Raw genomic sequence first — 15,504 nt, forward strand, 5'->3', positions numbered from 1 at the left:
GGTTCATCTATTCTAGCTCCTCCCCTGATGGCAAGAATGCGTACACTCATACCTACTCCCCACGGCTCTTATTGCATCAGAAACGGCTTAATCTGCAAAATAGCTTCTTTTTGTGGAAACAATTACGATAGGGTAGCCATTTTAAGCAGCTTCTACATGTAGGACGTTCTGTGTACAGCCCCAAATGTGCTCTTTAGGTTGCTAATGACTACTGGATGCTACCCTGCTTAAGGTAACCTGCTTGGAGTCGATAAGAGCTTGTGCTTTTTTTCTATAGCAGCTCCTGCCCTCTATAACAGGCTCAGTAAAGAAAAAAGAGAGGGCCGTTTTTACCAGGGTTTTTTTTGCGGGGGGGGGGGGGATAGGAAACCCTATTTCCTAGGGTTTTGAATGGGGTGTAGGCTGTGTAGACATTTGGGCAGAGAAGGGAATACTTGGGGGTTTTTTTGCACTTGGTATATTAAACCATTTATACTTCACCTTTCTTCCTTGTGTTAAGGCAGCTTATAATGCCATATTAAAATGTAAACATTTTAATAAAGGACGATAAAAATGTTCTACCATAAGTCTGGTTATCATCAACTTGGGTAGGAGTAGAATTGCCTGGTCCCCTCGCTCTCTGGGTGGGAGGCAGGAGACCCGGCACTCAACTTTGTGGATGTTTTTGGGTGCGTGGAAAGCACATGTGTGCTCACAGGCTGCGCAATGATGTCACTTGCAGGAAGTGATGCCATCGAGTAGGGCCTTGTGCGTCAGGTCTGGGCAGGTACTTCCCAAAACACTTCACTGCATCACGGGAGTGAATGAGTTAAAGTTGATTTTATTAAAGAAGAATGCCGGTATCAAGATGCTGTGACAGGAGCATTGGCTGAAGTGTCTCAAGGTAACAAAGCGAGGTTAATTATAGGCCAAAGTCCCCGCCCCCAGTGGGAAAGAAAGTCTGTTAGGATTTTGGCACACAGAGCCTGGGAAAAGGGGAGGAGGGAAAGGATGAGCTCTGCTCAGTCTCTTAGGAGCCTGGTGCCATCTCTGCTGGAACTCCAAGGTCACGTTCTCAGGCCTGCCAGGAAATCGTAACCAAAACACCTGCAAGATAAGCAGCTAGCAACCATTCAGCAAAACAGGTTTCTCTCTGCATGTTCTCAGAGGTACAGTAAACCCTGCAGCAAGGAATCCATAATCCATGGCAGATATGCTGGAGGCGTACCTGACATTGTGCCACCCTTAGGAGTGCTCCTATACCGTGTAGTGGGCCTAAATTGGGCTGCTGTTAGGGTTACCAGCCTCCAGGTGGTGACTGGAGATCTCCCAGAATTACTAGTGATCTCCAGGTGACAAAGATCAATTCCCCTGGAGAAAATGGCTGCTTTGGAGGGTGGGCTCTATAGCATTATACCCTACTGAGGCCCCTCCCCTCCCCAAACCCCACTCTTTCTAGGCTCCACCCCACAAATCTCCAGGAATTTCCCAACCTGGACCTGGCAACCCTAGCCGCTGTGAAGCGCTGGAGCTCTCCAGGGCCCTCCCAGCCGTGCTCTTGCATTCTGCACTGGGCCAAATCGGGCCCATTTGGGGCTGAAATTGGCCTGCTATGGAGCATGGGAGTGCTGCTGTTCTGCGACAGGCCCTGGAGTCTCCCATGCTTTGCAGGGGGCTGCTTTCATCCCCAAACGGGCCCAATTCAGCTCATATGGGGCCCACTGAAGTGCCAGGGGGTGCACCATGTTGCCTGGGAGCATGCTCTGGGAGGTGTGTTCCCCCGCCTTTTCCTCCACTTGCCAGGTAAGCAGGAGTGGGGTGGTGGTGGAGGTGGGAGTGGAGGATTCCTGGACCCCGGACCCCAGCAGGGGACTGGCAACCCTAGGTGGAAGGACCGTCCTGGGGAAGAGTGATGTTTTAGTGACCTTAGCTATAACTAGCTTTATCTGAGTTCTTAATTGGATTTTTTGAGGAGCCGTCTGCTGGTTATTTACAGCAAAATAAGCTATTTTCTAAGACATTATGCTGGCATAGGACTACTCCAAGAATGGTGGTGTTTGGTATGTTGTATCATGTATTTGTCTTTTTGTCCTGGCCTTCTTCCAAGGCCTCCATATACATGCTTCTCCCCTTCTGTGAGTTATCCTCACAACAACTGGCCAAAGAACACCCAGCAAGTTTCATGGTGGTAGGACAAAATGACACAGATATGTAAACGTATGATACAGGATGACACCTCCAGTAATTGGCGTTTTTATTTTTTATTTTACAACAGGTTTTCAGGCCCGAGCTGTCACTGAAATCTATCCCATTAGTGTTGTGTGCTTTTTCTTAGCTGTATTCCTTTCTCCTTGAATACATTTAATCACCAGGGACTACCTATTTCCTTCTGTTTCTTCAGTGTCTACCACAGCTTCTCCTCACAGTTGAACCTGCTTCAAGGGGTGTGCCTTCCAACATGAGTGTGGCTGTTAGTACCCGCTTTCCTCTTGCAATGGATGTCTTTATGGGAAGAAATGTTACCAATGTTGTTTGCAGGTAAATCATGCTAAAATGTTGAAAATGCATTCTCAGAATTTTGTTTCTGGTGGGAGAAATTGGACAGCTGAACAACCAATTTATAAATTTAGCAGAATCAAATAGGCAAACTGGACTATACAATTTTAAAGCTGCAGGTGGAGCTTTGCATGTATGAATGAAACCTCATGCCAAAAATGCACACAGAAAAACTGCAAGTTAGGAAGAAAGAGGGCTTTAACCCTTCTCTCTGACGTTACAGGGTTTTTGTAGGCAAGGAGACCCCCCTCTTGGTGGGAAGTATCTAAACATAGTCCCTCAAGGACATAAGTGGTACAGTCCAGGAACAACTCTGCCCAAGGTACAAAAGGGGCCCAACACAAGAATTTCTAGCATATGGCTAGAAGCCTGCTATTACCATCAGATGTATTCGTTTGACTAGGGCTATTTCCACACATTCTTAAAGGGATGGCTCACTCACCGAACGCTGGTGGCTTTTCCCCTTGACTCCAAATGTCTCTGTTTTAAAAATGGTTGCAGGCTGTTTAGCTTCTGTTTTTTCAGTGCCTTTTCTAGGAATGCACTTTCTGTGGTCCCTGAAAAGGTGCTGAAAAACCCGAAGACAAACAGCCTGCAACCGTCTTGCAAACAGAGATGTCACCAGCTTTCCATGCGTGGGCTGTCCCTACAAGGATGTGCGGAAACGGCCTATGTTAGTTTTCCCATGCAAACAAATGTCTTTTTCTTATTATTTGTTAGTATAAGCAAAGCAGCTTCTACATAAAGAATGTTTTAAATGTTTATTGATGGCTTTACATTTTCGAAAATGCCCCTGGTCTATAACCTGTGAATGTTAAAAGCCTGAAACATTGCTAATGGTTGAATGTATAAGAGTGATGTTTGTCTGTATGGTGCCTTCCAGCTGCATGTTTTCATAGAATCATAGAGTTGGAAGGGGCCATATAGACCATCTAGTCCAACCCCCTGCCCAGTGCAGGATCAGCCTAAAGCATCTCTGACAAGTATTCATCCAGCCTCTTCTTGAAAACTTCCTTTTGTTATGTGAACAAGCCAATAAACATGTAAATTAAAAATTCAAATCTCTGCCAAGGAAATAATGCTCTCTGCTTATAATTCGCCATAAACCAAATAATCCAGCTCTGTCCTTTTGAAACTTTTTTTTACAAGGGGGGAGCATTGCAAGTTGGTGAAAGCGCCTCTGATGGTTTCTTTTTATTACATGTTAATTCCCACATTTCTTCCAAGAAGTTCATGGCAGTAAACACTGTTCCTTCTCCTCTGTTTATCCTCACAACAACCCTGCAAGGTATTTATGTATCTAGGCTTACCAACCTCCATGTGGAGCCTGGAGATCTCCTGGAATTATAACTGATCTCCAGACTACTGGAATCAATTCCTCTGGAGAAAACATCTGCTTTGGAGGGTGGACTCTATGGCATTATACCCTGTTGAGCTCCCTCCCCAAACCCTGCCCTCCCCAGGCTCAACCCACAAATCTCCAGGAATTTCCCAACCCAGACTTATGTCCTGCTTTTCTTCCCTCTGGGGATTCAAAGCAGCATATAAAACCCTGAAGAAAATTATAACTTAGACAAAGAAAGAAAAGCAAAAATTTTGTCTAAAATATAATCTACATACCTTTCACGCTAGGACTTTAAAGCGTTTTTGCACCTTTTCTGCTTCCCATGTTTGCGGGACTTCACACTTGCAAGGTAGTCACAGGATGCAGAAACGATGTTTGTCCGCAGCATCCCGATCCCCCCCCCCTGCGGACATACCACAATGTTGTTTTGAAGCTGCTGCCAAGTCACATCTGGCATGATTAATGTCAGTGTGAACTCTACTATACCCCCCTTCTGCTTCTCTTCTCCCCCCTGTCCTTTCCCCCAGGAGCTGATTGGTTCGTGCAGAATTAACCACTCCCACCCTCCTCAACTCTCTGAACTCGTTGCCCACCATTTTTTTAGTAAAGCGAGGTAAGGGTCATAAGGCTGCTTTTCTGTTGGTTTCCTTCCTCCCAGGTATGCGTGAGCTCTATTTTTTTCCTCAAAGCCAGGAACAATTCCTAAGCTTGCTGCTAATTCCCTACTGGCTTTAAAAGCTAGGAAAGGGTTAAATGGCTATTTCCCCCTTCTTCCCTTGGGATATGCACTCTGTCTCTTTTTTTTAAAGGCAAGAATGGGTTTTGTAACATTGTAAGCTTACTGCACTTTCCTCCTGGCTTTAAAAGCCAGGGAAGAATTAAATGACTGCCTTTCCCTCCCTCCCTTGCATGTTTCAGGCTTTGCCAAAGAGAAAAACAAAGCCAAGCATTTTGCACAGCCCTTTGGAAACAAAGTCGCAGCTTGCCGGAAGGAGATGAAGCAGTAGCACTTTAACCCTTTCCTGGCTTGGCTTTTAAAAAATAAATAAATGAGAGTAGTACATGTTTCCCCCCAGAACTCCAATTGCCTCTCCAGGGGGCAGCCCAATCAGCAAAAGGGGGAGGGGGGTTTCCAACACTGCAACATTAAAAAAAGTGTGACATGAATTGCAAACCCCCAAAAGCCCAAAACTGCACCAAGGCTTCAAAGTGGGTCTGAAATAAAGCACAGACGCCAAATCGAAACTGCAGTGAACAGTGTGAAATGAACAGGTGCAATGCCGAAGCCACTGCAGTCAGCGCAAATGCTCCTAAATAAGTGCAAAAAGGGCCTTTTCTAAGGGCCTTAGATAAAGAAAGAAAAGCGCCTGAATTCACTGGATCAGCTCACTCTTGGACTCAGGGATAGAGTACTTCGGCTCTCATCCTTCAAAAAGCCCAAAGCATGCGCCTCTGGTCACAACCAGGAGAAATATCTGCCACAGAAGAAGAACAGAACCTCAGCCAAGATTTCCTGCAGCTGACCCAACGATGTTTCCAACCTTCCTTCTGTGTCTAAGTCTGATCAAAGGCCAGCCAGTGGGTTCCATGTCTGAGTGTAGCGGATGAACGCTCTATGCCTTGCTTACTCTAATATTGTAGGGAACAGTAATCCACTCTGAGAAGGGAGGTGATGATGTAAAAGGTATAACACGGCATTCTGTCAAAGCTGACAGCGTTCTCCTTTGAACGGGCCATAATGAAGAGAAGGTGTTCAGTGCACCATACCAGCTAAGACAACTGTGGAGACAATTTCTTCAGCCATGCGTTTATTCAATATCCTTAGGCACAGGGCTTTTTTTCAGCTGGAACGCAGTGGAACGGAGTTCCGGAACCTCCTCTTGAAAATGGTCACGTGGCTGGTGCCCCTGCCCCCTGATCTCCAGACGGAGGGGAGTTGAGATTGCCCTCCGTGGAATTCCGGAACCTCTTGAAAATGGTCACATGGCTGGTGGCCCCGCCCCCTGATCTCCAGACAGAGGGGAGTTGAGATTGCCCTCCGTGGAGTTCCGGAACCTCTTGAAAATGGTCACATGGCTGGTGGCCCCGCCCCTGATCTCCAGACAGAGGGGAGTTGAGATTGCCCTCCGTGGAATTCCGGAACCTCTTGAAAATGGTCACATGGCTGGTGGCCCCGCCCCCTGATCTCCAGACAGAGGGGAGTTGAGATTGCCCTCCGTGGAGTTCCGGAACGTCTTGAAAATGGTCACATGGCTGGTGGCCCCGCCCCTGATCTCCAGACAGAGGGGAGTTGAGATTGCTCTTTGTGGAGTTCCGGAACCTCTTGAAAATGGTCACATGGCTGGTGGCCCCGCCCCTGATCTCCAGACAGAGGGGAGTTGAGATTGCCCTTTGTGGAGTTCCGGAACCTCTTGAAAATGGTCACATGGCTGGTAGCCCCGCCCCCTGATCTCCAGACAGAGGGGAGTTGAGATTGCCCTCCATGGAGTTCCGGAACCTCTTGAAAATGGTCACATGGCTGGTGGCCCCGCCCCCTGATCTCCAGACAGAGGGGAGTTGAGATTGCCCTCTGCACCACTGGCGGTGCGGAGGGCAATCTCAACTCCCCTCTGTCTGGAGATCAGGGGGCGGGGCCACCAGCCATGTGACCATTTTCTCCGAGGGCAACCCACTGAGTTCCACCACCTATTTCCCCAGAAAAAAGCCCTACTTAGGCATGTTGATATTCTTGTCTCTTCCTCCTTCTCCCCATTATGGGGATGCAGTGTTGACCCCACCCTATAGGGTTTTGTAAGAATTACTTAGAAAATTGTTGTTCATTGTTTGGGATTGTGCAAGGGAGAGGCTTAGTTGTTCTAATGACCAGTTACAGCAGAAGGTTCCCTGCTTGTGACTGATAAACATGTAAGAGTTGACTTTTGCTTATCAGTTGAAGAAAGGAAGGATTCTGACTTCAAAAGTAGAAACAAGAAAGTTAAGTATTGATTTTCCTTTGAACTGGGCAGGGATTATTAACACTGAGCTATGCAGAGCTACAGATTGCCTGTTCCTAAGGCACTTTTACATATGTTGCAGTGTGCTATTTTAATCATGACTGTCACATTTCATTTAAAGTGAGATGATTGGCACATGAGATGCTAAACATGGCCTTTGCATTTTTCTCATGCAGTTTGTGCAAATGTTTTTAAGTTTGAAAAGAGCATTGAAGAGACATTGAATCATAGAATCATAGAATCATAGAGTTGGAAGGGGCCATACAGACCATCTAGTCCAACCCCCTGCCCAGTGCAGGATCAGCCTAAAGCATCTCTGACATTGGTTTGGATCCAAAGCATCTGCAGCATTCAAGTTTTCTGCCTTGCCCTCCCTTTGCAATACAACAAGGCAATACCCGGTATAGAACAAAATGTACACAATGAAGAATCACCCAGGTATTAAGAAAATATAGCCGTTATTATTTTTTAACAAAAGGACAATCACCATACCAAATAAATGTGAAATGTTCATACAATGTGCAAACAGTGCATTCATATACTTATAATGTCTCTAAGAATGTCCTTTTCTCACAGTCCAATCCATGCAGAATCAAAAAGAGTCCAGTAGCACCTTTAAGACTAACCAATTTTATTATAGCATAAGCTTTCGAGAATCAAGTTCTCTTCATCAGATGCCTGATCAAAACTGGGCAGATACAGAAGAGGAGGGGGAAAGAGAGAGAAAGAGAGGAAAGAGGGGGGCATAAATCACAAGAGGACAGAATGCAATTAGCATGGAGGCAATCAAAACATTCCTTTGCTTGGAAATGTAAACATCTCCTTTCGGTGTGCAGTCAGTTTGCTGTATTAGTTTGTAGCAGTGAAGGTATCCAATTCCTATGTAGTATAAGCCTTCGGTAACCACAGCTCTCCCTGCCAGCTGCATCTGACAAAGAGAACTGTGGTCCCCGAAAGCCCACACCAGGCGTCACTGGGCTCCCCCAGATCACGCCTCTGTAAAGAGAATCTGTTACCTGTGATAACGTGATAACCATTCATAGTCTCTATTCAGTCCCAGCTTGACAGAGTCAAATTTGCATATGAATTCCAATTCAGCAGCCTCCCGTTGGATTTTGTTTTTGAAAGGTTTCTGTTGAACCACAGCGACCTTTAAGTCTTTGGTGGAATGTCCTGGTAGATTGAAATGTTCTCCCACTGGTTTTTGGACGTTTCCATTTCTAATGTCAGATTTGTGTCCATTTATTCTTTTGCGTAGAGGTTGGCTGGTTTGTCCAATGTACAGAGCAGAAGGACATTGTTGGCACATGAGGGCATATATCAGATTGGAGGATGAGCAGCTGTAAGAGCCAGAGACAGTGTAGTTGATGCCATTGGGTCCTGTAATTGTATTCCCTGGGTAGATATAGGGGCAGAGCTGGCATCTGGGTCTGTTGCAGGGCCTGGTACCTGTGCTGGTGACTCTGCTGGCCGATTCATGATTGTAAGTGAGAAGTCGTTTAAGATTGGGGGGCTGCCTGTAGGCAAGAAAAGGTCTTCCACCCAGGGCTTCTGAGAGAGAGGTATCATTTTCCAGGATGGGTTGTAACTCACTGATGATACGTTGGATGGGTTTGAGCTGGGAGCTATAGGTGACAACCAGTGGTGTTCTGTTGTTAGTTCCTTTAGGTTTGTCCTGGAGCAGACTGTTTCTGGGTACTAGTCTGGCCCTGTTGATTTGTTTCTTCACTTCATTTGGTGGGTACTGTAGTCTCAAAAATGCTTGTTGTAAATCTCTTAAGTGTGAGTCTCGGTCGAGAGCATTGGAGCAGATACGGTTGTAACGTAAGGCTTGGCTGTAGACAATAGACCAAGTGGTATGTTTAGGGTGGAAGCTGGAGGCGCAGGGAGAGCTGTGGTTACCGAAGGCTTATACTACATAGGAATTGGATACCTTCACTGCTACAAACTAATACAGCAAACTGACTGCACACCAAAAGGAGATGTTTACATTTCCAAGCAAAGGAATGTTTTGATTGCCTCCATGCTAATTGCATTCTGTCCTCTTGTGATTTATGCCCCCCTTTCCTCTCTTTCTCTCTCTTTCCCCCTCCTCTTCTGTATCTGCCCAGTTTTGATCAGGCATCTGATGAAGAAAACTTGATTCTCGAAAGCTTATGCTATAATAAAATTGGTTAGTCTTAAAGGTGCTACTGGACTCTTTTTGATTTTGCTACTACAGACTAACACGGCTAACTCCTCTGGATCAATCCATGCAGGGAACTCCATGCCCCGCTCCGATCCTCTTTGGAACAAGGCAAGTACTTCGTGGGTAGAAGAGATGGTAAGTATGAATCACTTATGATCCTTAATATATTTGATGTCTTTTCTTCTCTTTTCTTTTCATACAGGTGTCTTCCCAGATGTTATTTATGGTGTCATGTGGGTCCGTTACTCGTGTTGCTCTCTGGGTGATGAGAAATATGTTTATGAGTACAGGGGGTCCACCAGCCCCTGAGGAAGTCATGAGGACGAAATCTACCGTTTAGCCGGTTGCAGTTAGGGCTGCTTTTTGGTTGGACACCATAAATAACATCTGGGAAGACACCTGTATGGAAAGAAAAGAGAAGAAAAGACTTCAAATATATTAAGGATCATAAGTGATTCATACTTACCACCTCTTCTACCCACGGAGTACTTGCCTTGTTCCAAAGAGGATCGGAGCGGGGCATGGAGTTGGACTGTGAGAAAAGGACATTCTTAGAAACAATTTAAGTATATGAATGCACTGTTTGCACACTGTATGAATTTTCCAAGCATATTTGATATAGTGATTGTCCTTTTGCTAGGAAATAATAATAGAATATTTTTCTTAATATCCGGGTGATGCTTCATTGTGTACATTTCGCCCTCCCTTTGAGCTCCCCGAAATGCTACTTGTAGGGGACAGGGGGAATCCTCAGGAACAGTTTGTGGAGTGAATTGGCAGTCTGCTGGGGGAGCAGGAGGAGGAGGAGGAGGAGAAGGAGGAGGAAGCACCCCCTTCAGCAGGCAGAAATGCCTTAATGACAGCAGAAAATGACCTTAGTATACACTCAATTAGCTGCTCATTGTAGGTACTAAAGCTTCATTATTGCCCTATTTAAATAGAGATTTCTGAATTACAACTGATAACCAAGCTCAAGACAATGCATCCACCTGGACTGAATCAAGACCAGGGCTTCCTGTCTCATTACCAGTGCTGATTTCTCCACACCCACCACGCTTCTGCATACCCCACCCTAACCAATCATGTCTGCCATTGTCATTCACTGGCTATTATAATTTGGCTTCTGTAATCACTCCACTCTCCAAGGTATAAGGACAGAGGAACTCACATTCTAGCTGTATTTGAAGAAGTGAGCTGTAGCTCATGAAAGCTCATGCCCCACTAAAAAATTTGTTAGTCTTATAGGTGCTACTGGACTATTGCTCTTTTGCTGAGAACCAGTTTGGTGTAGTGGTTAAGAGCACGGGACTCTTATCTGGAGAACCAGGTTTGATTCCCCACTCCTCTGCCTGATGCCAGCTGGGTGACCTTGGGTTGGTCAGAGCTTCTAGGAGTTCTCTCAGCCCCACCCACCTCACAGGGTGATTATTGTTATGGGGATAATAATGACATACTTTGTAAATCGCTCTGAGTGGGCGTTAAGTTGTCCTGAAGGGCGGTATATAAATCTGTTGTTGTTGTTATTCCATTACTATTTAAAATAAAATGGAGTTTCTAGCCTTCGTGATGGCTTGTGTGCACAAAAGCAATATATGTTTTTTAAAAAGCTCATATGCTTGTGCGGTTCTTATAGTTACCCTGTTTTTCAAATTTCATGAATGCTCAGTAGGCTATCCTTAAGGAGCTAACAACATGTAAAGCTAGTAATACTGGGCCGTTTCCAGATGACTTACCTGCACCCGGAACATCGCGCCACGTTGCGGGGAAAACGTGAAATATCACGTTTTCTCGCGTGAGTTTTGCACGACGTTGTGCGACGTCGCGCAAAACTCATGTGAGAAAACGCGATATTTTGCGTTTTCCCCGCAACGTGGCGCGACGTTCCGGGTGCAGGTAAGCCATCTGGAAACGGCCCTGGACAACCTCTTGGGCCAACTCACTAGATTTGTGTTTAATAGAACACTGAAAACGGCTGTGCCATGCCGGATCAGGCCGAAGCCTCATGAAGTTGAGTGTGCGCTTCCTTACAGCAGCCAGGCAGTTGCTTTGCAACAATCACAGTCAAGTCAATTAAGCAGAGGCTGGATGGCAAACTGACAGCATCGCTGATTCTGTGAATCTGGGCAGATCATGAGACGGAGGGCAGGAAGGGTTGCATCAGTGCTTAGTTCTCATGGCCCTTCTTACATGCCCAGGGCAAGGCCGATTGCCACCTTGGGGTCACGTAGCAATTTCCCCCAGGCCAGTTTGGCTAGGGATCCTGGAGGTGTTTTGCCATCTTCTGGGCATAGAGCAGGGGTCACTGGCGATGTGTGTGTGGGGTGGGAAGGTAGTTGTGAATTTCTTCCATTGTGCAGGGGCTTGGACAAGATGACCCTGAAGGTCCCTTTCAACTGTATAATTCTATTAAGTTGTTGTTTGACCCCATTGTCTGATATTCGGAAATATATTGCTTCCGTACACAGTACAACAGTCACTAATAGGCATATCTTTCGTGAGTTTTTGATCCTGTTTTGTTTTAAATCTAAAGTAGGAGCCATAACCTTATTTTAGAGGTGATGGGAAAGAGCAAGCGTTCAGTAGTGCCTATAAAACTAAACAAAATTTGTGGTAGGGTATGAGCTTTCATGGGCCACAGCTCACTTCTTCTTCAGGCTGCCCAATATTACTAGCATTGCATGTTTTTAGCTCCTTTCGAGAAGTGAGTTCTACAAGTTAATTATAGTACATCTAATTAATGCATACGAAATGCTAATTATATGCTGACAGAATTTGGTTTGTGTTAGGTTAACCGTGTGACTTTCTGTGCACGAACAAGTTGCTTGTTCCTTTATCTCTCCTCCGTGATTTCTGGCAGTTTATAGAAAGCGATGCCAACAAGCAACAGGTGAGGGGAAAACTCATCAAACATTGACCAGTTTTGTGCCAAAGTCCCGCTGCATGTCCAGAGTCCGTCTGCATCCACACCGCAGTCCTTGAATGGCGCAGTCACAATTCAGTTGCTATTTAATGTGGGGATATTAATCTAATCTTCAGCAGCATTCTGTTTTCCTAGAAAAACTCTCTGTGCCCTCCACCTGCAGAGGTGAGGCAGGTGGTATCCAGGTATTTTCAGTGGTGGTGGTACATCCCCTCTGGAATGCCCTTCCCTTGAGAATCAGCTTGTGGGCGTTTTATTGCCTTTGAAGTGCCAGGCCAAAACATTTCTTTTAAACTCTGACTTTAGGGCAGGGTTCCATTGTTTTGTAACTTTTTTCAGTGGTCTGCTTGTATGGTCCGGTAGACTATATGCCCCTGCCTTATTTTTTATGGCTTATTTTAATATTGATTCTTACACTGTGGTTTTTACTTTGTGTGCAGCCTCAAATAGGTCTCTGGAGAGGCAGTCTATACATTTTCTGAAATGGGAGCGGGGCTAACATATAACCTGAAGAATGTGCGATAGAAATATTTGAATCAATGACTTGGAGAAGTCTTGTGGGCTAATAACTCCAGGCTAGTGATTGACTCTGCATGTGGTCATGGCTCAGTGGCAGAAAATCTGCTCAGCATGCAGAAAGTTCCAGGTTCAATCCTCAGCATCTCCAGCTAAAACTACCAGGTTGTAGGTGATGTGAAATAATAATAATAACGATAACAACAACAACAGCATTAAATTTATGTGCCACCCTTCAGGACAGTCACTAATAGGCCTATCCTTCATGAGTTTCTGATCCTGTTTTAAATTTAAAGTAGGAGCCATAACCTTATTTTAAAGAAGTGATAGAGAAGAGCAAGAGTCCTGTAGCACCTATAAGACTAACAACATTTGTGGTAGGTATAAGCTTTAGCATTACATGTTTTTAGCTCCTTTCGAGAAGTGAGTTCTACAAGTTAATTATAGTCCGTCTAATTAATGCATACAAAATGCTAATTATATGCTGACAGAATTTATATACCACCCTTCAGGACAATTTAATGCCGACTCAGAGTGGTTTACAAAGTATGTTATTATTATCCCCACAACAATAGCCTAGCTGGCTTCAAGCAGAGGAGTGGGGAATGAAACCCAGTTCTCCAGATTAGAGTCCTGCCGTTCTTAACCACTACACCAAGACTTCTACCTGAGACTTCTACCTGCCAGACTTTGATGGACCATGGGTCTGATTTGTATGGTTGCCAACCTCCAGGTGTTGCCTAGAGAGCTCCCGGAATTACCACATTCTCCTTCTGGAATTACAGCTCGTCCCCCAGACCATAGAGCTCAATTCCCCTGGAGGAAATGACTGCACTGAAGGGTGGACTTCATGACCTCCCTGTGAGGTCTCCCCGCCCAGCCCAAACCCTTCCTCTCCCCAAGTCTCCTGGAATTTCCAAACCTGGGCCAGCCACTTCATGCAAGGAAGAAGGCTTTCTGCTGGTTCTAGAGTATATCAGAAAGTGAAGGCTGATAAGGGCAGGGGGCACTCAGACAGGGTTGCCAGGTCCAGGTTGGGAAATTCCTGAAGACTATGGGGGTGGCATCTGGAAGTAGGGTGGCCAGGTACCCTCACCCTCCCAGCAGGAGGAGGGGAGACCAGGCTATTGCCTCATTCTTCCCCCGTTACTGTTGTCTTCACAAGGGCTGTGTGATGACATCATTTCTGGTGACATCACTGCACAGCTGCACGAATGCTCCTGCACTTCTCATAATGGGATTTGGCCCTCAAATGGGCCCAGTTTTGCCTGTTTGGGCCTGAGTTGTCAACTGGATTGGCCCCCGTGGTGGATTTTTCTCTTGCATCAAAAGGGTGTGTTTGTTATACCACTGGCTAATAATGGGCAACAACGCTACCTGTATTGCTGGTTGAAGGCTAGCAGGAATGGTACACAATGGTACCCTTGGCCACGGGAATAAAACGCTGCCTCCAAAGAAGAGCTCCTTTTCTTTCCTCAGATATGGTCTTGGAGAGCACTTTATGTCCCTCTCCTGGAACAGAAGGTGGCGGCAGGATAGCCTGTGATTTTAGTCTGCTCAGGTAGCTGGGATTCGCCCGCTTTGCACATTCCAAGGAGGTGGCATTGTGATGACACTCCTGGCTTCTGGAACACTGAGGGCCCCGTTGCCAGAGTGAGGCGATCAACGGAAGGGGCACAGATCAGTAGTGGATGGTGTCAGTTGGCCATGGCCAGGGGAAGGCAGTGGTGTCTGGCAGTTGCTCTAAGTCTTGTCAGGAGAAGATACTTTGCAACCAAAGTCCAATCCTGCAACATGGAGGTTTCAGGATGAAGAATTCCTGGATTCTGGCTTGGAGAGGGGAATTGTCAAGGTGAGCAGCCATAAACAGGGGCATTTGGAAAACTGGGCTGAAACTCTTCTACTGGGGCTTCTGTTAAAGCTTCTACCGGGGCCTCTGTTAAAGCTACTGACTTTCAGGGGTCCAATAAAAGCTTAGCCATTTTCCTAGCCCCACCTTCACAGTCCCCAATTTTCCCCTCTTGTTAACTTACTTTGTAAATGTCAGTCCCTGGCAGGTAGATCCCTCAGCCCCTCTCCAGTGAACACACATTGGTTCCAATAGAAAAGGCTTTATTCAGGATTTTACAGTTCAGGTCTGCACTCCATCACAGAGCTTGATAGAAGAGACAATTCAAAACAAAAGGTCAATGTTATACTTGAGTTTTCCTGTGTTCCAACAATGGTTAAGTTTTGGTGTGTAGGTTTACACTGGTTCTGTGAGAACCCATTATAGTTATGGCTAAGCAGTGAGTATACAGTGCTAGGTTCCCAGCATCTGGGCAAAGTAACAAATGCAGGCGCCTGCAGTCTCCAAGGTCGTCTCTAGCTCAGAGATGCATAGTTCTGTGGGATAACGGGGGGCCCGTCCTGTCTGGAGGAATAACAGTTATAATATGGGAAGAACGTGGCTAGAATACAACAGGTGAGCATTAGACATTCAACACATAACAATCATGGCAGGGGTGTACACAGTCATGACAGTATAAGAAAGTGTCTCACAGAATTCACTCTGTTTTACCTACGCTGGTCCCTGCTTCAGTTCTTATAATCTCAATGGGAAAGGCCTCCAGTCCTGGGAAGCCAGTTCGGTGTAGTGATTAAGAGCAGCAGGACTCTAATCTGGAGAGCCAGGCTTAATTCCCCACTCCTCCACTTGAAGGCACCTTGGTGACCTTGGGCCAGTCACAGCTCTCTCAGCCCCACTCATTTCACAGATGATTGTCATGAGAATAATAACACATTGTAAACAGCTCTGAGTGGGTGTTAAGTTGTCACCTGAAGGGTGATACGTAAATCGAATGCTGCTGCTGTTATTGTTATTGTTGCTGTAACGAAATGGTTGCCAAGGGTGAAATGAGTGCTGCTAGCAGTTAATCTGTCTTAAAGAAAAAAAAAAGTTCCCTGTGAGGTTTAATGGGCTGTAGGGCCAGGGAGGGGCCTGCAGGAGTCTTGGTATGGGATGCCC

The 15,504-nt window shown here is 45.9% G+C and overlaps 1 protein-coding gene across 1 annotated transcript in view; it reads left to right on the top strand.

The window, feature by feature from the left end:
* Nucleotides 1–15,504, top strand: part of LOC129332906 (heparan-alpha-glucosaminide N-acetyltransferase-like) — a 365,907-nt gene that overhangs the window by 13,753 nt on the left and 336,650 nt on the right. Inside the window, exon 3 of the mRNA XM_054984210.1 lies at nucleotides 2,381–2,517. Coding sequence (XP_054840185.1) covers nucleotides 2,438–2,517 — 80 coding nt within the window. The 5' untranslated portion in view covers nucleotides 2,381–2,437. The remainder of the gene's footprint in view (nucleotides 1–2,380; nucleotides 2,518–15,504) is intronic.

The sequence above is a fragment of the Eublepharis macularius genome, chromosome 6 (genome assembly GCF_028583425.1).
Source record: "Eublepharis macularius isolate TG4126 chromosome 6, MPM_Emac_v1.0, whole genome shotgun sequence".
Taxonomy (NCBI): Eukaryota; Metazoa; Chordata; class Lepidosauria; order Squamata; family Eublepharidae; genus Eublepharis; species Eublepharis macularius.